Source organism: Rana temporaria, chromosome 12, assembly GCF_905171775.1.
Source record: "Rana temporaria chromosome 12, aRanTem1.1, whole genome shotgun sequence".
Taxonomy (NCBI): Eukaryota; Metazoa; Chordata; class Amphibia; order Anura; family Ranidae; genus Rana; species Rana temporaria.
This window is the reverse complement of record NC_053500.1, coordinates 28,158,275-28,182,571: the sequence shown is the minus strand read 5'-3', so window position 1 is coordinate 28,182,571 and position 24,297 is coordinate 28,158,275. Positions and strand designations below refer to the sequence as shown.

Here is a 24,297-nt window from a genome sequence, read left to right as displayed (position 1 = left end):
GACAGAACAGTGTTGTGCATCCCCAGCAATGCACGCAATTGTAGCCCAACACCTACCAGACGAAAGGACCGCAGGACTGACAGACCTTCAACATTGGCCAGGCCCAGCTCCACCAGACTCAGTGTTACTATAATGCTGTCAAATATATTCCATCCCACTTGAAAGTAGTCATATGGATCCAGAGCAATGATCTTAAAAACCATTTCAGCTGCAAATATACCAGTGAAAACCTGTTTTAAAGCAAGAAAAGAGGTCAATGAATACATTGATATTTATATTATTATTATTATTATTTCTAGTGTTAATACAGAATTAAAGGCCTTTCAAGAGCCAGCCTTATTTAACATGTCACTAGGCTATCCAGAGAGATGAGTCACTATTGACTGGTTGGGTCACAATTAACCAACAACTTGCAATCTCTCAAGATCCTGCAATACGAACTATCAGTGATGTCCCATCTCATGTAATACATGAATTATGATTCACTTGCCACCCCATGCCCAAAGGGCACAGGGTGGACTCAGACCCAAGAGTTATCAGTGACGCTGACACAGGAGTATCCCCCATCCTCACAAAGTCTCTGGGTGTCACGGGTCATCCTGTTACACCTATATTTCTCTCTAGACATGTGCACAGAAATTGTTTTCGTTTTTTTTTGTTCTGTTTCGTATCGTTCCGTAGGTTCGTTCCCGTTCGTTTTTCGTAAGACGCCCGTTTTCCTGTTCGTTCCCGTTCGTTTTTCGTACGACGTGATTTTTTCGTATTCCGATCTTTTCGTATTTTGGTTACCGTTTTATTTTCGTACATGCGGGATGGTTCGTTATTCTGTTTAATTCATGTTCATTACTTGTTAGACAATAATTTTCGTGAATTTTTGTCATTTTGTACTTTCGTAAATATATTGCGGGATTCGCTGCACTTTCAACACGCGGCTCATCCATATTAACTATTGTTAAGCCCCATACACTTGGTCAGACTTTTTTAACAACAAACATAAAAACGATTGTTTTACCGAACGTTCGTTCGTTTTTAAACTCCATCAGAAAACCATTTTTGGGTTCCAGGTTCAAAAGTCTGGCTAACTGATCTCCCTTCAGATGAAAATCCACAGAAAAGTTTATTTGGCTTTACTGTACTACTGTACTCGGCACAAAAGAGAAGCTGCTTCACTAACTAACTACACTCACTGCCCATTAAAAAAAAAAAGAAAATGACATCTTATAACAAAAGATTTGCATTCTGTATTTTGAAACTAAATTACGAACAGAAAAAAGGAATTCAGAATACAGAATACAAATCTTTTGTTATAAGATGTCATATGAACATACATACAGAAAAAGGATTCAAACAAAATACAGAATGAAAATCTTTTGTTAGATGTCATATGAACATACGACTGAAAATCAAAATACGAACAGAACAAGGATTCAAACAAAATACAGAATGCAAGTCTTTTGTTATAGATGTCATATTCGTTCTTTTGCCGTTTTCGTTTTGTCGTATTTTCGTCGGATCGTTCGTTCGTATTTGCGGTTGTTCGTTATGTGGCTCATTCGTAATCCCGTTGTTTTCGTATTTTGGTGCTTTAATTTTTTCGTATGTACACATTATTCTGCGGGTACGAAAATGAACATTTTCGTACGAAAATAACATTTGTACGAACGGGAATGCACATATCTATTTCTCTCCACTATAGCACCAAGGATGTAAATTGCCTACAGCACCATTTACAGATAAAAATACAATGGTGCAAAATGAAACAAAATAAGAAAGCCATGCTTGTTACAACTTAAAGGGGTTGTAAAGGATTTTTTTTTTCCTAAATAGCTTCCTTTACCTTAGTGCAGTCCTCCTTCACTTACCTCTTCCTTCCATTTTGCTTTTAAATGTCCTTATTTCTTCTGAGAAATCCTCACTTCCTGTTCTTCTGTCTGTAACTACACACAGTAATGCGAGGCTTTCTCCCTGATGTGGAGCGTCGTGCTCGCCCCTCCCTTGGACTACAGGAGAGTCAGGACGCTCTCTACGTTGCAGATAGAGAAAGGAGCTGTGTGTTAGTGGGCATCCTGACTCTCCTATAGTCCAAGGGTGAGCACAACACTCCACACCATGGAGAAGTTTTAAAAATTCTAAAAATTACACGGCGTATCCATAGATACGCCGGCGTAATTCATTTGTGGATCTGGCCCACAGTCTGAAAAATAGGCCCGGTCCTTAAAGAGGAAGTAAAGCCTCCGTAAAAAAAAAAAATACACCCTGCAAGCCAAGGACATTATGAAGTACTTACCTGCGATCGAAGCCCTCGCAGCCGTCCTCGTGCGCCTCCTCCGTCGCCACCACCTCTCCCGGAGTGACTTCCGGTTATCGTGGCTCCGGCGCTGAGACCGGCCGGTGCCGCGATGACATCACTCCATCTCATGCGCGCCGCCACTAAAGGCTTGATCGCCGTTAGAAACGGTATGATCAGTGCACCTGCGCGCCGCTGTCTACGGCACATGCACCGTAGACATCGGTGCATGTCTTTTGCAAATATCTCCTAAACCGTGTAGGTTTAGGAGATATTTCTTGCACCTACAGGTAAGCCTTAATCTAGACTTACCTGTAGGTAAGAGTGGTCTGTAAGGGTTTACAACCACTTTAAGTGGTTAATATAACACTAACCTTCATATTTTTAAACAGATCTGCCATATATTATCTGGCCACTAGAGGTCTCTTGTGTATAACAGAGAAATGCTGTCAGTTCAGTCATGGCCTACTGTTCACAAGAAGAAGAAAAAAGCGCCAACTGCTGAAAATGTCCAACTATCTTGCTTGTAATAAACCTTTTCATTTTATATTTTACCTAATCTCAAACAAAAAGCAAGCAACGTTTTCTAGATCATTGGTTATGCATGCTCTGAATATTGCTGACACCAAGCAGGCATGCTCCCTACAAAGAGGTCAAGCACATCGGGCCAGATTCTTGTAGAATCTGCGGCGACGTAGCGCAAGCCATTTACACTACGCCGCCGCAAATTACTGGTGCAAGTGCCGTATTCTCCAAGCACTTGCTCCGTAATTTGCGTCGGCGTAGTGTAATTGGCCCGGCGTAAGGCCGCGTAATTCAAAGGAGGTGGCTTGTATTTAAATTAAGCGCGCCCCCACCGATCGAACTGCGCATGCGCCGGGCGGAAAAATAGCCCAGTGCGCATGCTCCAGCTCACGACGGAAAACGTCAATGACGCCGACGTGAGCGTCATTGACGTAAAGTCGTATTCGCGAACGACTTACGTAAACGATGGAAAAAGCCGACGCTGGCCCTGACGTCATACTTAACATGGCATACAACGGACCTACGTAAACTTGCCCCTCATTATAGCAGGGGCAAGTTTATGCTAACGGAAACGTCGTAAAATCACTGCGTCTTCTGCGCGTACGTTCGGGAATCTCGCGTAACTAGCTAATTTGCATAGACGACGGGGAAAACGACGATGCGACACCTAGCGGTGGGAAAAAAAATTGCATTTAAGATCTAATGGGTATCTATGCGTAACTGATTCTAAGAATCAGTCGCATAGATACCCTGGGCCAGATTAGGACTTACGACGGCGCAAATGGCGTTGCGCCGTCGTAACGCCTTTGAGAATCTGGCCCATAGATTCTAATGCTGGCCATACACTATGAGAAAAATTGGCTGAAGTTCGGTCATTTGGCCAGTAAATGGGCACAAAATCAATAATCGTTGGGATGTTTTTGAGCCGAAGTTTGGAAATTTTCTGCCGAACGAACGATAAATTGAAAGGTTAATGCGTTTCCCGTCCGAACTGTTTGCACTAGGTATATGTAAAAAAACAATCCAAAAATTGATTAATTTATGTCCACTGAACGATTTATCGGTCATTACATGATGGCACCATCGTTTGTTCTCATGGCCGAATGTCCAATTTTCGAAAATGGGTTCGGACGATTTTTCGTATAGTGTATGGCCAGCAAAAGTCTCAAATCATTGCCGCACTTAACTTTGGGAAGCAATGAATTTATTGAGTGTATGTTCTTTTAAAAAAAAAACAAAAAAACACCAGGCTGACAAATACTGTAAAATTTTCAATGCTGAATGGACTGACTTGCCAAATGTTGACACCGTTTCCCTTTTTGTTTGTTTTAACCATGTCTTATAAATCATAAAGTAGATATGTACTTACCAGATTGCCTACACTCAGTACTTCCTCAAATTGCTCAGTCATTGGATAGTGCTCCATAGCCATGAACAGGGTGTTGAGCACAATGCATATGGTGATGCCAAGGTCTACAAAGGGATCCATGACCACAAACTTCACAAACTCCTTAAACGTCACCCATGGCTTGCAGCAGTCCCAAATTAAGAATGTATGGGCAAACTTGTACCACCAAGGGGGGCACTTCTGCTGGGCTTCTTCTAGTTCTGCAATGAGAGGAACATTGCTCCACATTAACAGAAACAACTTAGCCCGGTTTAGACAACTGAACTGGCCTGCTTACATGAGATTGTACTTCTAAGGGATATATAGTAGGTGTAAGGGATCCACAGACATTAGATGAAAGTCACAGGATCCAAAGGATTGTTCAATTAAGGGCATGTGTGTTATCAGTGAAAAGTGAGCAAGACGGGCTATTGAAAGGGTCTGTACACCAAAATAGTATATATAGTTAGTAGATCTCAGGGACTCTGCTGGTAAGATCTTTGTGCGGGGTTCCTGGGTCTGCATACCTTCTATGTATTTTTTTAATTATTTGATAATTAAAGGGTGACTCCACTTTTATTGGGAAAAAAATTGTAAAGAAAGAAAAAATAATATAGCGTATACAATTGCGACACAAGTCTTATTGTAATTGAATGTTATTAAAAATTACCTTTCCTTTTCTGGTACAATCTTTTTTATTAGAAGTTTTTAAGAAATGAGAACAACTGCAATAATCCCACACAGGGGACAACAACAATTAACATAACATGGCACAGCTGAAAAGTGCACATTAAAAACATATTCGATAGTGGGAGTTATCAAGTATCAACAGCCCTCCGGCCCAGGCCGGGGGTCAACATAGCGTAACTGAGCATTATTGCTCAGAGGGTAAGGTGTGAAGTAATCCACTAAATTGTAGAAAATAAAACAAAAATCGGGGACACAAACAAAATAAAACTGGAAAAACACAGATGAAAAACGAATGGAAAAAGTGAGAGAGAGAGAGAAAGAGATGGAGAGGGAGAGAGAGAGAGGGGGAGAGAGAGGGGGAGGGGGAGAGGGGGGAGGGGGAGAGAGAGAGGGGGAGAGAGAGAGGGGGGGAGGGAGAGAGAGGGGGGAGGGAGAGAGAGGGGGAGGGAGAGAGAGGGGGGAGGGAGAGAGAGGGAGGGGAGGGAGAGAGAGGGAGGGGGAGGGAGAGAGAGAGGGGGAGAGAGAGAGGGGGGGAGGGAGAGAGAGGGGGGGAGGGAGAGAGAGGGGGAGAGAGAGAGGGGGAGAGAGAGAGGGGGAGGGAGAGAGAGGGGGGAGGGAGAGAGAGGGAGGGGGAGGGAGAGAGAGGGAGGGGGAGAGAAAGAGGGGGAGAGAGGGGGGGAGAGGGAGAGAGAGAGAGAGAGAGAGAGAGAGAGGGGGGAGAGAGAGGGGGAGAGAGAGAGGGGGGGAGAGAGGGAGAGAGAGAGGGGGGGAGAGAGGGAGAGGGAGAGGGAGAGAGGGAGAGAGAGAGAGGGGGAGAGAGAGGGAGAGAGAGAGAGGGGGAGAGAGAGAGGGGGAGAGAGAGATGGGGGAGAGAGAGAAAGAGAGGGGGAGAGAGGGAGAGGGGGAGAGAGGGAGGGAGAGAGAGAGAGAGAGAGAGAGAGAGAGAGAGGGACGCCCAGGTCGGGAACATAGTGAGGGTCAATTAACGAGTCCTAGGCTGGTCGGATGCAGAGTGGGAAGAGCGTAGGACCACCACGGACCCCAAACCTTGAGGAACTTGGTGTTGGAGTCATGAAGAATACCAGACATCTTCTCGTTAATTATGAGAGTCGTTAAGATGCTCTTCACCTCCGCAAACGAGACACCCGGCTTCTTCCAGGCCCTTAAAAATTACCTTTCCTTTTCAATCTGCCGCACTGTAACTTTCTGAAAATGCAATGCAACATGGCTACATGGAGGTGTTCTGTACACATAATTTCCTGCTTGTGTGATTGGCTCACCAATTTTCACAGAAGTCTGCACTAAGATAAAAGTCAGATTTAAGGCATCCCCTTGCAACAAAAATGTCATTTTTGGTGAGATACTTTTAATAGGAAAACATGGCTAAAGGGAAGCAGGCCCAGCGGCTTTCCTCATTAGAGCCCTGCAGGTGCACAGCTGAATGATAATTATGAAACCAATCCCATGAGACTCACTTTCACACATGGACACAGATAAACTCACAGGAATTTCTTTAGAATAACAAAAAGTAGGAATCTGCAACAAAGTTTGTTAAAACCATTGTAATGTACACAGATCACCCAGAGGGGAATGCTTTAAGGAAAATGTAAAAGTTCTGTCCAAAGCTAAACATAAGTTTTGGCCTTAGATAAACTAATATATATTTTTTTAAATAAAATTACTAATCATACTAAATGAATATTAAATTACAGGTTTAGCCCTAGTTAGCATACTTTGCTTTACAATCAGTTCCTGTATCCTGCTAAGAGAAAGTACAATTATCATAATTGATTTAACCATTGATTACATTGTATACACTAACTTAAAGTGATTGTAAATGATCAACTTATATAAAAAAAATAAATTATGTTTAAAATATAAATGAAAGGCAAAACATTTTTGTATAGATTTAAAAATACATTCCAAATACCCCTTTTCCCTTTTTTTTATTTATAAGTGATCACATTCCCTCTGTTCTCAGCTGCATAAGAGCTGGGTGGAGGAGAAGCAGATTTCCGGTGCATGGCTGTGGGGGGCGGGGGGGGGGGGGGCGGTGTCAGGCCAAGTCTGATCATTGGAGGAGAGCATACTGAGTTCCCAGCATAGCTAAAGAACTGTCCACGATGTGTTCTCCTGCTTAGTGTGGTTAGTTTTTTTATAGGAAAGCAGAGGGACTGGAAGCAATACAAATAGGAGAGGATACTTTCTCATACAAGTACATGGTACAGCAGGCACATATGAAGTTTTGGGATATCAAACGTAGAACTATAGGCAATTTTTTTTTTCAATTTGGATATAATAAGGCAGGGGGGGGGGTTAGAAGCCCTGTAAAGTTATTTTTTGCCATGTTTGCCCCATTGCAGAGATATGACTTCACTTCCTAGACCAAAGTCAAACCAGGAAGTAAGAGGAAATCCCTGAAAAGTAAGGGAATCCCTTGGGGTCCTCCAGGCCACCAGAGCTAGAGTCCCCATTGGAAAATTTCCCTTCTATTACTTTTCTGGGGAAAACCCAAAATCTGGGATTTTCTTTTACTTTCACGTTCAATGATAACAGTAGTCAAGAAAAATAGAGAAGAATTTTCCTAACGGGGGCACAGACAGCAATAAAAACTGTGTTCTAATCCATGTCCCCTCTATCTTAAATTAAAAAAAGTTTTGACTTATACTTTAAAGAGCTTTATAGCTAGATTCACGTAGAGTTACGCCGGCGTATCAGTAGATACGCCGTCGTAACTCTGAATCTACGCCGTCATAAATTTAAGCTTATTCTGGAAACCAGATACACTTAAATTAGGCTAAGATACGAGCGGCGTAAGTCTCCTACGCTGTCGTATTTTAGGGTGCAAATTTAGGCTGGCCGCTAGGTGGCGCTTCAGTTGTTTTCCGCGTTGAATATGCAAACGAGCAAGATACGCCGATTCACGAACGTACGTACGCCCGTCGCAGATAGTTACGCCGTTTACGGAAGAGATACGCCGGCGTAAAGATAAAGCTTCTCCCTAGGTGGCGCAGCCCATGCAAGGTATGGACGTCGGAAGAAGCCTATCTTTTTACGTCGTTTGCGTAAGTCGTACGCGAATAGGGCTGTGCGTAAGTTACGTTCACGTCACAGGCATTGAGCCGACGTATCTTAGGCATTCTATTGCATGCGCACTGGGATTCTTTCACGAACGGCGCATGCCGTCAAATACGTGGGGTCACACTAAATTTGAATAAAACACGCCCACATCATCCACATTTGAATTAGGCGGGCTTACGCCGGACCACATACGCTACGCCGCCGTAACTTAGGGCGCAAGTTCTTTCTGAATACGGAACTTGCGCCCTAATTTACGGCAGCGTAACGTATCTGAGATACGTTACACCCGCCGACAGATACACTCTTGTATCTGAATCTGGCTATTAATGTCAGTAGTCATGTTCAATTTTTTGGTATATTAAATACCTTCCCATTGCACAGACCTTCTATCATGGCTTCAGAAATAACACTGACTGAGCTCCCTGCTCTGTTCAGTAAAGTTGGCTCTTCCAGATACATTTTAGAGTTCTTCTCAAAATCCGTCTTCACTGAGCTTGCCTGCAAAAAAAAGGCAGACACAGGTGTATGATGATGCTAAGAAGTTAGTAAGTAAAGATACATGGTTGTATTGACAGGCAATAGCTTCCAGACATTTGTAGATGTATTTTGTGCATGAAAATGGGATATATATCCAATTAAATTAAATTCTCTAAGCTAAAACTTTTAACCCCCGCTGTGCCCGGGCTGTAAAACTATACAAAATAAACTTTCACTTACCTGCCTACGATCCCCCGTTGTTGCGATATTGCCGTCACGTTCTCCGGTCCCGGTCTGTTCCACTTCCTGCGGGTCGGTGACTCACAGTGCGCTCAGCCTATCAGCGGCCGCGACGGGACATTGCTGCGGCCGCTGATAGGCTGAGCGCACTGTGAGTCACCGACCCGCAGGAAGTGGAACAGACCGGGACCAGAGAACGGGACGGCGATATCGGAACAACGGGGGATCGTAGGCAGGTAAGTGAAAGTTTATTTTGTATAGTTTTACAGCCCGGGCACAGCGGGGGTTAAAAGTTTTAGCTTGGAGAACTCCTTTAAGTAAAAAAGGAAAATGAAAAGCATAACTGGCTCATTTTAAAGCCAGCCTCACGGCAGAATACCAATACCTGCCTTTCCGTTCATTCTCCTGTAGCTCCAATTGCTGTGTAGATCAAAGAAAAATAGCCCTTGTAAGCTTAAAGTTGATCCTGGTCAGAACTTAAATAAGGCTGGCTGAGGACCCTCTACTCACCCACGTGACAGTGCTGGGGCGTGCGAGTGTCCCATTGCCAAACACCACTGCTGTTGCATGGGAGGAAGGAGAGTTGGCCACATGCTCCCCTATACCCACAAAAACCCTGAGAGATAAAAAGGAGCAGACTGGGGGGAATGGTTGGGGTGGTCAAGGGAGGGGGACTTGAGCTACTGCAGAAGTCAGCACTATGGAAAACCTGTTGCTTTTCCCTGATGAATGGGGTGAAGTAAAGGTTTTGCATCCATCTGTCCATGGACATATTGTAACACATTCCTTATCCTATCCTTGCAGCTTTATTAGGATTGGCCGACAAGGCTGTCTACTGGGAGACAACTTTGAGCCACCACCTTAAAGGTGAAAAGACTAACCCAATCTCTTAAACCATTATGTTTATACAGGGCCGCCTATAAGGTGCTTTTAGTGTCTAGCACAGTCATAGCCAAACAAGTCAAACAGAATGGAGAACAGGGCCGTGAAAACTAGAATAGACTAAAAAAATCCACTTAATCCTAGACATCATAGTTACAAAATCTAACCATCATCATAAAATGAAATTGATTTTCTAAATATGACTAGCATTCCCTGGCTTTCTAATAAGCACTGGCAGAATTAGGAACGGTCTTTGCCTTTAAGCACGGAGAAGGGTATTGTGGTGGGGTCAGGAATTAGGGTAGTCAGAGAACTCACATCTTCATCCAGAGAAGTCACTCCATCTATTACCACTCGTGGTATAACTCTTCCGTTCCGGTCCAGCTTTTCTGTGCCATCTTCTGTGAGGTCTGGCTCAGAGGAAGGCTTTATCTTTTCTCCATTGAGCAGTCCTACAGATGCTACACTGGATTTCTGGAAAAGAGAAGTACACCATCCATCAGCATATCACAAGTACTATAAAAGTTCCAGCCCACTGCCATAAATTAGTATCATTTAACTTCAATACTTCAAGGTAAATTCCTACAAAACAGAAATTTGAAGTACGAATGGTTGACACCCAGCTAAATCAAACACTGACTTTGTACATTTCTTAGGGACTCCAAAGGAGTTAAAGCCCCACCAGAATCTAGTTCTACCCATCTACTACTAATCAGCCTGTTGACAGCACCAGACTCTTCTCTGATGGATTTCCAGTAATTTAGATTAAACGCATATTTAGAGAATCCAGGATAACACCTGTGGGTATGGATATTAAATACCACGATTGCATTACTCACCAAAGGGTCTGAGCCAGAGGTGGTGGAACTGAGTTCCCCCAAGTTCCCCATAAAAAAAGCCCTGCCTTTAAGGCCTTGTACACACGATCAGTCCAAACTGATGAAAACGGACTGAAGTTCAGTTTCATAAGTCCAAACCGACCGTGTGTGGGCCCCATCGGTCTGTTGTCCTTCGGTCCAAAAACAGAGAACTTGCTTTAAAATTGGACCGATGGACGCCTAACCGATAGGTCAAAACCGATGGTTAGTACGCAAAAGCATCGGTTCCAAACCCGGGCATGCTCAGAATCAAGTCGACGCATGCTTGGAAGCATTGAACTTAATTTTTCTCTGCTCGTCGTTGTGTTTTACGTCACCGCGTTGGACTCGATCGGTTTTTGAACGGATGGTGTGTAGGCACCGATGAAACTGAACTTCAGTCCGTTTTCATCAGTTTGGACTGATCGTGTGTACAGGGCCTAACACTTTTCTGTCTATATAAATCCGGGCTATTGTGTAAAACCAAAGATTCAATCTGCTATCATAGGGTAATGTATAAAACCTAGAAAAATTTATTGCCTATGGTAGTCTTCTTGGTTCCATTTTTTTACTGCAGGCTGTAAAATGAATGCAAACAACTGGTTGAAAGGTACAGTAAACGGTCTTTATATAATGGTTTTTATACTTGTACTGCCTAGATCAAAGGCACCGAGCATCAATGAAACTGAAGTACTGCATCTTCATAATTCAAATACAGTGTCAATAAATCAGAGGTTCTAAGCTTGTGCATTATTTCATTAAGAGCACAATCATCTATAAATCACAAAATGATAGATTCTTAACTTTAGTGAAATAAAGATACTCACCCTGTACAGCTATACATTAGATGCCCAGAGCCTGGACATAAATAACTCAGGCACTTCCATAAATCACTCAGTAATCAATCCCTGTCTATAAGTCCAAAGTACTTTCCCTGTATAAATGCTGTCAGCAACACATCAATAGATCAAACACGCCATATGCTCTTTATAAAACACAGCTTGGAAGACAAACTATTTTCAGGAATCTCAAATAATTTTATCCATCTTCCGTTTAGCCTCAGACAGTACAATAATACTATACCCAATCAATAGGGTCAATTCACATAGACAGTCATTTCATATTATTATTTTTTTTAAATCTCATGGCAGCATTTGTTCAGTTTGTAAAAATAAATATTATGTTGCTGTGGAATTCTTTTTTTATTCTTTAAAAAAGTCAATTGACCACTGAAAGGCTCTGCTTCCCATGATTTGGCATTTTGTTATTTTGCCACCACCACAAACCGAGTGAAAAAACAAAGTGATAGTCTTTGTGAATTGATAAACACAGATGCCAGTACTCTATACCGCTCATGGACTCTATTTCTGCATATAACGTCTTTTGTGAGTTAGCGTACAAAATGCCATAAAATTGCTGGGCTGTAAGGTGGAGTCAGCTTCAAGACCCCAGAGAAGTCTCATCACCTTTATATTCATATCAGCAAAAATTATTATTGCAAAATCTTGGAAATTGGCTGTTTTGCTATTCGAACAGCTCAAGCTCAAACTTTCCTGGATAACGATTAATGAGTGCATGGTCAGCGAACTTGAATGATGAAATGCGGATGTTTATGAGAGTGTGGGACCCATAGGTCAATAACCTGACTGGAGATCCAAGATCTATACCTGATTAAGGGGGTTTCAGAATGGTGGGATTCTGAGTGCAAGGTCATACCCTATATTTCCTCTCAACACCCCTCCCCCCTTTTTTCCTCCCTACACACGGTTTTCTCGACAAGAAACAGCAAGAAAACTGTTGGCAGAGCTTTCGTGCCGAGTAAACCATGCGTGTGTACGAGGCTTTGAGGTTTCTCGTCAAGAAAACTGGCCAGAATCTCGATGAGAAAAATAAAGAACCTGCTCTCTATTTTCTCATCGTGAGATTCTTGGAAGTTTTTTCCTGCCGAGAAACCAGAGCGTGTGTATACTTACCTCTCCATGGAAACCCACGCATGGTCAAAATGACTTTGACGCATGTGCGGTAGCTTCCAAGGTATAGGTAGGGTGAAGCAAGATGGCTGCGACAGCATTGAATGTGACGAGCGCATGCTTGTCCTGGTCGATGATGTCACCGCGTTCGTGCCATTCAAAAGAACGACGGTTCTTTTGAATGGTGTGTGTGTACACTCGGCCGGCAAGAGAATCTTGCCAGAAATCTTGTCAGGAAAAACTAAGTTTTTTCCTGACGAGAATCCGGGCCGTGTGTACAGGGCTTCAGTCTTTGCAAGCTTCTTAGGTCTTTTCGCCTATTCCCTCTAATTTTAGAGAAGCTTCTGCTACCTATGGGGAAAGACCTGTTTTTGTGTAATGAGGGTAGCTGCTTCCTTTACCTGGAGGTATAGGTCCCCCTTATATGAACGTATACAGTTTATACCAGGCGTTTTTCCAAGTCATTGTGTTCAATGAGCTGACCTTAAGTTTGGAAGCGCAATATGTAGTTGCTCTGTCCTCTACTGTACACTAGGCCTGAGATTTGCCTTGTTAAGGCATCACTTAGAGTCTTGAACAAGTCTTGGGGTTACCCCATATACTGACAGTGCATTCTATACTGACTATGAAGCTTCTCATTTTGGAAGAATGCCTTTTTTATGCTTTTTTATGTTAAAAAATATTTGGACTATTACCCATTCTGTAAGTATTTTACATTGTGGAAGATCCGCATTCTTTGTCATAACTTTTGTATTCTCTTTTATGAAAATACTTCAATAAAAAATATTGAAACAGAAATACCATGCAAATTTATAATATGACAGGCTTTAAGTATATTCAGCAGTTTCATGGCAAAACTGCAGCCATTGACAAAGCAGGATGGTGCAGAGACACAGTCTTTGTGTAGATTTAGCAGATGGGAATATTGGGACCACTATTTTAAAACAGCATATACCAATAGCACATTCTTTTTGAGTGACTGACTAGAAAATTATGCTTGTGTGAAGTCAAAGTGAAATTAGAGCTGATGACCCAGTTTGCTGACTAAGGCCTCGTACACACGATAGGTTAGCCAGAGGACAACGGTCTGATGGACCGTTTTCATCGGTCAAAACCGATCGTGTGTGGGCCCCATAGGTTATTTAACCTTAGGTTAAAAAATTGGAACTTGCTTTAAAATGTAACCGATGGACGCCTAACCGATAGGTCAAAACCGATCCTTAGTATGCAAAACCATCCGTTAAAAACCTGCGCATGCTCAGAATCAAGTCGACGCATGCTTGGAAGCATTGAACTTCGTTTTTTTCAGCACGTCGTTGTGTTTTACGTCACCGCGTTCTGACACGATCGGTTATTTAACCTATGGTGTGTATGCGTGACGGACCATCAGTCAGCTTCATCGGTTAACCTAAGACAACGGTCCTTCAGACCGTTGTCCTCTGGTTAACCTATCGTGTGTACAAGGCCTAAGGATGCCAAGGGATCAAAATGACTGACAGGCAATTTTTCTCCCATGGCATTCTTTCCTTCAATAGAGCACCATGTGGTGAGGCCTCCAAAAATAGTAGAAGGAACCAGGTTAGGAAACCTTAAGCCCTCACTAACTGATAAGTAGAAATTATGCACTTTGCTATGGAAGAGGCTACCATACACAGAACAATGGCAGGTAATGGCAGATCTGTGGTATCATGTCATTCCTGCACAGACCAGTTAATCACAGCCTGTGCAAAATATTTTTGAGGTCTCGGCTCTATATTTAGAACACTGGTGGATTATGAGTAGAACTGTGATACTTGGAAAAACACAGGCAAGAGGATTTAAGTGGAAAAACTGCTAAAGATGCAATAGACTCCAAAGCTAATGAACACACATTTAATTCATGGTTAGGATTGCTGCCGGAAGAGCTGACAATCACAAAGATTTCCATAGACTTCATAAATGCTCCTTGAAGTCTCTTTGTGGCTTGGTATCATACTTCTGATGATTCTTGTTTAGTGCTGTGTTGGCTCTTTTACCAAGTTGTGCAAGCGTAAATACGAGAAGGATCAGTTCATCAGATTACAGTTATATGAAAGGTCACAGGAGCACTGTACATTACTACTGCTAGCAGGACTAACACTTTGTGTACCACCAATGGTGCTGTCACTACAGAACATTAGACTGATAAAACACTTCAGTTTCTAGTACAGCTGCCGAGTAAAACGCTGCACACACTGACCGCTTATACTGAGTGGACTTTCTGGCAAACCAGTCCTTAACTACTGTCATTTGAAGAACTATAAATTTGCCATTCACATTTGAAAACATCTAAAATTCAAACACAATAAACACCTGCTGTGATGGTATCAAGTGGTTGTAAACCTCAGATATGAAGTATGAACAAAGCATATCCCCTCATAATGTGTACTTGTCTCAATTAAGAGCACTAAGTGTCAATTCTGTCTGCTGCTTTGTTCCTCTGCTATCAGCAAAGTTTTATTTGGTTAACACATCAGAAACGTTGCCGTGTCAATGTGCCAATGTGACCCTGTTTTCCTTTCAAAGTGAAGTCTTTAGAAGTTATGCACTTTGTTATGGAAAAGGCTACCAGGACAATGGCAGGTAATGGCAAAATTGTGGTATCATGCCACTTCCCTACTCTGTAATAACTTCATCACTGAGTATTATATCATTTATGCAGGACACCAACGATGGGTCCTCAACAGTAGATATATTTCCCTACTTTTGGGTTGTGGTCTCTTTAAGGGGGATGGTTTGAGCGTGAGGGCTTCTGGGATAGTCCAGCTGGAGAGGAGAGGACTGATTTTCAGTACTCTCGATTTGGGCGTGAAGAACCTCCAAACCCTGATCACAGGGACTTTAGGCCGCGTACACACGATCGGTCAAAACCGATGAAAACGGACTGAAGGACCGTTTCATCGGTTAACCGATGAAGCTGACTGATGGTCTGATGTGCCTACACACCATCGGTTAAAAAAAACGATTGTGTCAGAATGCGGTGACGTAAAACACACGACGTGCTGAAAAAACAAAGTTCAATGCTTCCAAGCATGCGTTCGACTTGATTCTGAGCATGTGCAGCCTTTTGACCGATGCCTTTGCATACTAACGATCGGTTTTGACCCATCGGTCAGGCGTCCATCGGTTCAATTTTAAAGCAAGTTCTCTTTTTTTTGACCGAAGGATAACTGACCGATGGGGCCCACACATGATCTGTTTGGACTGATGAAACGGACCTTCAGTCCGTTGTCATCGGTTTTGACCAATCGTGTGTACGAGGCCTAAGTCTTGAAAGGGTTAAACCAGGTGCATCAGAGTCCAGAAAGTGAGGCGTATCTAGCTTGTGTTGGAGACCGTGCTGGACTGACTGGTTGGGCACTGGTCCTGGATGGGTATTCGTGTGGGCAAAAAGGAAGGAATGCCTTCTGGTGGATAGTGCCCGGTGATGGATGGTGGAGATGGGCCCTCTTGGGAATTGGGCTGCTGCCTTTTCTGTGCGACCTTCCGGTTGTATTAGCATGTAGACTTGAGAGTTACATTTTCAGAACACGAAAAAGAATGCATATTCTTCTTTGCACAGAAGTCTTCTTCGTGTAGCAAATATCAGGAGACCACATATAAAATAATTTCGCGCCGGTATAGAACCCCTTAAGTCTTGGCAAAGATATTCCCCAACCAAACGAATTGCTGTTGGTGCTGTGGTCTTCACCCGGGAACTATCTTACACATCTTCTTGGAATGCCCTGTGCTCAAAACCAGCCCTCAAACTCATATATAAATTTACAGACATTTCCCTACAGGATGACCAGGCTGTGGTCCTACTTAACCTTACCCCTTTATCAAATAAACATTATCATAAATCCCTTCTCAAACATCTTCCTAATGCTGCACGAGCGTGCATTCCACCTCTATGGAAACAACAATACGTGCCAACGGTGGCTCAGTGGTTCGCAAGGGTGAACGATATAGAGCAAATAGAAGACCTCTGTTCTGCAAAATAAGTTGGATGAACATAAGACCAGATGGTTTTATTGGGATCTTTTCTGCTTCTCGAATTAATTTCTCCAATACGCATAATTAAAAATTATTGCCAGTGAATTTTACTGTCTGACTTGTCCTGATAACCCTGACTCCCAGGGGCCGGGGGATAAAACATCTCCCACCTACTTGCCCCCTTTTTTTCCCTCTAGTGCTCTTTCTCTCCCCCCTGTTTATCTCTGATCTCTATCTGAATTTATTAAACAAAAAAACGTGATGTGTTTACAATCTGTTAGTACACACCGTTATAGACTTCCCACAGTGACTTCTATGATCTTTTTTTTCCCTCAAAGCAAAAAAGATTGCCTCCAACACAGACTGGTTGGAAGGGCCACGGCATTCTATATATAAGCAATATTTCTTTCTTGTTGCCACTTGTATATGGCTTACTATTCCGCAGTGTATCTCAGAGTATTGGTTGTGCTAATGATGTTTACGACTGATTGTATGTTGTGCAAAGTTACCCTCTTATTGTATCTTAAATAAAAAGATTGAAGAAAAAAAACACAGCACAGCATAAAAATCTGAACTGAGCAATATTCATCTCAATACAATACATTTTTGTAAGATGACTGGTGCTGTTGTGTGAAGTAAAAACTTTTTCAGAAAGCAAAGGGAAGGAATAAATCATTGTTAAGTTTGTCACCTGCGTTCTACTGAGGAGATTTTCCTTCATGTCCTGCCCTGTAGACCCAGCAGGAAGCAAGAAGAAATCTGTCCAAATTGAGGGATATCCTCTACTGCAGTGGTTCTCAACCTTCTAGTGCCGTGACCCCTTGATAAAATTTCCCAAGTTGTGGGGGCCCCTAACAGTAAAATTATTTTCGTAGCCTGGGTTGTCAGCCCCCAAGGCAAGGCAAGTAATTTGCGCCCTTAACCCGCGGACATTTAGCTCTTCCTGAGTCCTTTTAATGGCAACTATAATTACAGGTAGTGTTGCTGTCTCCAGCTTCAGTGTCCCCGACTTTGTGGTGTCTCGTAGCAGTGACACCTATGCCGAAATCAGGAGATAGGGTCTCCTCCAGCCCCTCCCACTTCACATTCCTCACCAGTCAGCTGACCTCTAGTCTCTGCCCCCCAGCCATGCCGTGAACTGGGCGCCTGCGAAGAGGGTGAGTGGGCAGCCGCAGGCTCTGAGAACAGCGCAGCTGGGCGGCCAACCGGCTCCATAGACTGCCCTGCTGGGCGGCCGCAAAAAAGGCTGGGAGAGCGGCGCGGGCTTCAGGAACAGCCCAGGATGCGGTGACCCCTGTTAAATCTTTTTTCGACCCCCGAGGGGGTCCCGACCCCCAGGTTGAGAACCACTGCTCTACTGGAACATTGCCACACACTTGCTTGTTATCGGTGAGGTGACAACAGTTATCAGGAAAATTAAAAGTATTTCACAATTTACCACCTCTCTTTATAGCATATACAGTGCAGCAAATAAGGTATATGTATGTAAAAAAGGTGTGTCAAATAACACCCACCTTTTGCCATGGCCTCCAATTATTGCAAAAAACATGGCACACTTTGGGGTTGATTTACTAAAACTGGAGAGTGCAAAATCAGGTGCAGCTCTGGATAGAAACCAATCAGCTTCCAGATTTTTGTTTGTCAAAACATAATTGAACAAGCTGAAGTTAGAAGCCGATTGGCTACCATGCACAGCTGCACCAAATTTTGCACTCTCCAGTTTTTATAAATCAATAGCTTTGTGTGCTGGATTTCCTGAAGCCCATAGGAAACAATCCATATTATGAAAGGACTAGATGGGGGGGTTTGGTTCCCCAGGTCACGATTCCAAATTCTCCCCTGTATGCGTTGTGTATTGATCTGCTATATATTTCTTTATTTTATACAGTATTGTAAATCAAAACATTAAAAATGATTTACAGTAGGTCCAATTAAAACTAGACACGTAGAACTGGACAAGCTTGTCATGACTAAATGCCAACAACACTCAGAACCTTAAACTTCACCTTTATGTCATAGTGGAACCTAGTAGCTGTTCCAGATACTGACCCTTCGACCCTGCTCTTCTTGATGTTTCTTCAGCTGTTCCAGCATATCCTGGAATTCCTTTTCCTTTTCTATGGCTTCTTGCATGGTGGCTTCATTCTGCTCAGCATAAGCCATGGCTACTACAGCCAGGATAAGGTTTATCAGGTAGAATGACCCTAGGAAAATTATAAGCACAAAGAAAACCATATAGGTCTTTCCAGCTGCTCTGAGAGTCTAGAAAAGGAAAGTAGAAAGACACGTGTCAGAAAATTTTCACCCATTACAATGACATATTTAACGTTTGCTCCCCTTCAAGACAGTTTGCAAAGTAACATTGCATTACTTTGTTTATAAAGAAAACTTTGCAGATTGTTGTTTTTATATGGCTGCTGTAAGCGGCCATCTTCTGACTCCCAGAGATATTTCTAGATCCACACCAGACAACCAACAGCCTTAAAGTGAACATGTGGTCAAGATATGGACATTAAAAAAATTAACATTTTCTTAAAACTCAGTGGGCCAGATCCACAAAGAAGTTACGCTGGAGTATCTATCGATATGCCGCGTAACTTCTAGTTTGCTCCGGCGTATCTTTGTTTTGTATACACAAAACAAGATACGCCTGAAGCTGGGCTGGATCCGACTGCTGTACGTCTTAGTACGCCGTCGGATCTAAGGTGCATATTTACGCTGGCCGCTAGGTGGCGTTTCCGTCGATTTCCGCGTCGAGTATGCAAATTAGCTGGATACGGCGATCCACGAACGTACGTCCGGCCGGTGCATTTTTTTTTTACGTTGTAAGGCTTTTTTCGGCATATAGTTACCCCTGCTATATGAGGCGTATCCTATGTTAAGTATGGACGTCGTTCCCGCGTCTAATTTTGAAAATTTTACGTTGTTTGCGTAAGTCATTCGCGAATAGGGCTTTGCGTAGAATGACGTTCACGTCGTAAGCATTGGCTTGTTGTGGGTTAATTTCGAGCATGCGCACCGGGATACCCCCACGGACGGCGCATGCGCCGTTCAAAAAAAAAGTAATTTACGTCGGGTCAAGTAAAATTAACATAAAACACGCCCACATCTTTAACATTTGAATTCCGCGCTCTTACGCCGGCAGATTTACGATACGCCGCCGTAACTTTAGAGGCAAGTGCTTTGTGAATACAGCACTTGCTATACAGTGTGTATGGACAAATCTCCCTTCTGAGCTATTGTACTCTGACAAAGGCCGGCAGTGGCACCTGAAAAGCGCCAGTGTCTACATCTGATTGGATGTAACCACTGTTCAACCAACAATTTTTCGCCCAGCTCCTTGATTGAGGCTGGGTTCATACTATTGCGAATTGGATGAGGCTTTCCCTGCATCCAATTCGTACGTCAGGAGATTATTATAATTTTTTAATTTTTTTTATGGTTTAACTAGATGGACTTTTTTCAACCTGACTATGTAACTATGTGACCGGCTCTCTATGGAGCCGGTTCACACATCTCCGGAGCGGCTCCGGTGCGAATTGCACAGGAGTCCTGTGTGCCTTCTGGTCCGTTTCAGGTCCAAATTCAGCCAAAAATTTGGACTGAAATTGGACTTGAGTGACCAGAGATGTAACAGACCCCTGCTCTGAGCTGCTCCATGCGGCAATGTGAACCCAGCCTAAAGGATGTTGCCTTCACCAACAAATACCTCCCCTCTTTCTCATGATATCCAAGAAAAGTGTGTTTCAGCTGAGTCTACATACTATATACTCATTCACTTTTCATAAACCCTAAAAATAATTACCCCAGAGCAATAATCCAGTATTATCCCTAGCCTATTCCTCAACCCTAGCTCAAGCCAAACCTAAAAAAAAATGGGTATGTGATAACATTTAAACAATCATGACCTTCTCAGCAGCTCCCACTTATACTTTCTCAGAGGACATAGCCTACCTGCTGAGAAAATCTAATCTGCATACAGACAGCCCTGATTTAGATTTTTTTTTCTGAACATCCAGGGAGATTTTAACATACTGGTCTATGTATTGAATTCAATTATCATTCTCTTAAATGGGTGCATAACATATGTTTGACAGACTTCCAAGTTTTGGATAGATTGGACTATTTTAGACATTGTATAATACTAGTAACTTCACGCCATGCCGTGAAAGTTGTCTGCCACGTGCTTTTTCTCATTTATGTTTTGTGTTACAACTAATTTCACACATTTTTCTTCTTTCAAAGTATGAAAATCATTTTGTAAAAAGGTAGTTTATTCTAAACGAAAAGTGATAAACTCCACTCATGTGTAGCTTGTAGAGGAATGAGACAGCCTACCAGCTGGAAGAGGTTCTCCCAGTAGTCTTGGGTCATCAACCTGAACAGCGACAAGAAAGCCCAGCTGAAGGAGTCATAGCTGGTATAACCATAATTAGGATTCCTTCCAGTTTTCATACACACAAAGCTTTCTGGGCATTTGCTGTTGATAAAAGACACCAGAGTAAATTATTCTGGTTAGCTCTCCGTCTACCAGCATCTGCGCTCTTACAAGTCTTGTCAAAAGGAATAAATCAAAAGAAAAAACAACTACAATTTGTAAATTTTTTGGCTTACTGCTGTCTACTCCAGGTTTTCTACGTGCCCCTAAATAACTTTAGGAAAATAAAAAGTCATAGATACGTGTGGTTTACCATAGCAAGTACAAGACCAATGTGCTAGACCTAGAAATTAGCATGGTGGAAGAAGGAACCATTGCATAATTTGAGAGAAAATCTCCTAGACAGCTGATTAGTTAACAAGTGTTGGAGGATTTCCCATCTGTTCCAGTTCTGGTGACATGTCAAATGTAACCTTTCTAAAGGCAGACATGTACTGGCCATCGGGACTACTGGGAGTTTCCCGGTGGGCCGATGGCTCAGTGGGTCGGTCAGGTGCAACCCTGGAGCCGCTCCTCTGACAGTGAGTGATTGCGATTTCACTCCTGGCAGGAGGAGCAGCTGCCGTCACTTGCTGGAGAGTGGATTAGACTTTCTGCTCCCTCCAGCCTGCAGGGGGAGATAGACAGCCGGCAGACTTTCCTTCCTCTATCCCCTTATTACATGTCAGTTATCACATGACTGGAGAGAGGAACGAGATGCTGCCTTCAGAACTGTGAGTACATGTGAGAGGGGGGACACTCTGATGTAAGGGGCTGCTGATGGGGACACTCTGATGTAAGGGGCTGCTAATGGGGACACTCTGATGTAAGGGGCTGCTGATGGGGACACTGATGGGGACACTCTGGTGACAGGAGGTTGCTGATGGGGACACTCAAAGTTTAAGTGGGCCAGGGCTAAATTTTTGTCCCAGTCCAGCCCTGCCTAAAGGTGAGCCCTTAATAAGTTCCTTGTCTCATAGTTTTCCCGGCTTTGAGTTGCAATACTATCACATGCACAAAAACACATCACTCACCCACTGTCACTGCTGTTGCCGCACAGGAGAGCATCAAGTGCTCCATCAAGGTAGTAAAAATTTGCTATGTGCAAAAAAAAATTAAAAAAATACATATTAGTTATCACATCATATTGACCAAAAATGCATGTTCAATAAAAGTGTAGTGATATATAGTAAGCCACTATATCTGGCTGTAGCCTTACACTCATCATTGAAGTAGGGACTCCAGTCAATGGAGACATTGGCATACATATCAGGGTCGCCATAAAAGGTGGAGTTGCTGTCAAATTCCATAGAATGTATTGTTACATTTCTGTAATATTCGTACGCCTCCTCTGTAGGTGGCCAGCGCACACACTTTTGCCTCAGATTTCCCATAAACAATTGGAGGCCAATTAGGGCAAAGACGGCTAGACAGAAGACAGTCAAAATCATGACATCTGCCAACTTTTTCACTGACTGAATGAGGGCGCCAACAATGGTCTTCAAGCCTAGGACAGGAAAAGTGAAACATTTGTTACTGTCATGGCATCAATTCATCTCATCCAGCCCTGTTACACCAAAATCTTTGACAGCGAAAGGCTATAGATCTATGAAGTATGAGAATGGATAATTCTAAAACATTCCCATTTACTTTCCTTGACACCAGCCCATTAAAGTAACCATTTTTTACCACATGCACTAAAGTCAGGTTAGTCTAGACCAGTGGTGGTCAGCTTTCTTGATATAGGGTCCTCAAGTGTGCTCCCCCCCCCCCCAACATCTCCAAAGAGCTGCACATAACATTCAGTGAATATACATTTTCATTTTCAGAGACAGCAGACACACAACAAGATATAGTCAAAGAATATGGGCATGATACAAGAGATGGTCAGAGACACTGGACATAATACAGGAAATGGTCAGAGATTGCAGACAATACAAGAGATGGTCAGAGACAACAGGCAAGCTGCAGGAGACTGTCAGAGACTGAACATGGTATGAGTTGCTGGGGACTAGGGACATGCTCAGGGATGGACTGGCGGTTGGGACTACAGGGAGTTTCCCGGTGGGCCGATGGCTCAGTGGGCCGGCTTCAGTGACAGCGGACCACCGCCCCCTCTGCTCCTCTGTCTCTCCCTTCCCGCAGTGCTCACATCCTCTCCCTCCCCGCATCGCTCACCTGGGGGAACAGAGAAGCAGGGGGGACGACAGAGGAGCATGGGGGAGGGGACAGACAGCTGACTCAACAGCTATGGCCTGGGAGTTTCTCACTTCTGCCTAATCTTGTCCCATAAGGGGAGCACCAAACTGATTCTTTGCCCCGGGTGAAATAATGTCTAGCTTCCCCACTGGTACTGCCTATAAGAGTACCAGTACCACCCGTTCTACTCTAATAAAGTAGAACAGCTAGTGGCTAGTGAAGGGGGAGAGGGGGCTTGGGTGGCCAGTGGGGGGGGGGGGTGCGGGAGTTGTCCGGCCGCCATGGGAGAGACCTGTCAAAGTGGGCCAGTCTGGATGAAGTCCAGGGCCAAATTGTTGTCCCAGTCCAGCCCTGGACATGCTTCAGGGGACAGTCATGGACTGGAGACATATGAGGCTGCTATTTATTATTATTTGGGCATTGCTTCCACAATTCAGATCCTCCACAAGGCCGAGCTCAAAGCAAATATAAAATACATAATGCAATCAAATGCGCTGAAAGGGAGAGGAGGAGAGCAGATTGAGCAGAGAAATTACATCATCAGTCTACTGCTACTTCCAGGTAGTATTTCTTAGCATTAACAGAGAAAATAGGGCAATTTTTCTGGGTGTGTGTTTGATACACCTCAACCTCAAATCTCTTGAATGAATGGACAGAAATGCTCCTTGTTTGTATCTGGATATTTAGATGTTTGCATGGCGTTTACCTTTAAACTTGCAATTATGAAGTGAAAATGGAAGAGCTATATGGATTGCCTTCTATGCAGCTAGATCCAGATTATTTAAACTAGATGGCAGAACTAATTGTTCCTTGCTCCTATCGGTCATCTCTATTGCCAAACCATTTGGAAAGGCTCCCTGATGCAGAGCCATAGGAGAAAAAAAAACCTAAGCCCAGATTTCCTGTTCGGCTATTCCCACAGACAAAGCGTATGTGCTGTATGGCTACAATGTAAGACTTTGAAATTCCTGACATCTTGCTTGCTAACTAAAATGGACAAGGACGTGATCTAATTAAGGGCTATGAACAAGAAGAGTAAGGTTACTGAGGGTCAGGGAAGTAAGGAAACAAACATCAACAACACTGTAAATGATACTGGAGAGACTCGCGCAGGAGGTGCGAATCTGTGAAACTGAGACCGACTGCTCTTTGTTAACAATCTAATGACAAAAGCTTTCCTGCTAGATCAACGTCTTTTAGTAACGACATTTAAGGACAAGACATTTATTTCAACACAAAATCGGATATGAATAAAATAAACATCAAGGTGTGAAGAATAACACCAAATAATT

The 24,297-nt window shown here is 43.2% G+C and overlaps 1 protein-coding gene across 2 annotated transcripts in view; it reads right to left on the bottom strand.

Moving 5' to 3' along the window:
* Positions 1–24,297, bottom strand: part of SCN4A (sodium voltage-gated channel alpha subunit 4) — a 140,942-nt gene that overhangs the window by 46,218 nt on the left and 70,427 nt on the right. For both annotated transcript variants that reach the window (XM_040331479.1, XM_040331478.1), the window contains exons 7-14: positions 22,026–22,313; positions 21,841–21,904; positions 20,728–20,869; positions 18,439–18,651; positions 9,888–10,043; positions 8,354–8,468; positions 4,182–4,420; positions 57–230 (exon numbers count right to left, since the gene is read on the bottom strand). In XM_040331479.1, the coding sequence (XP_040187413.1) occupies positions 57–230; positions 4,182–4,420; positions 8,354–8,468; positions 9,888–10,043; positions 18,439–18,651; positions 20,728–20,869; positions 21,841–21,904; positions 22,026–22,313 (1,391 nt within the window). The remainder of the gene's footprint in view (positions 1–56; positions 231–4,181; positions 4,421–8,353; positions 8,469–9,887; positions 10,044–18,438; positions 18,652–20,727; positions 20,870–21,840; positions 21,905–22,025; positions 22,314–24,297) is intronic.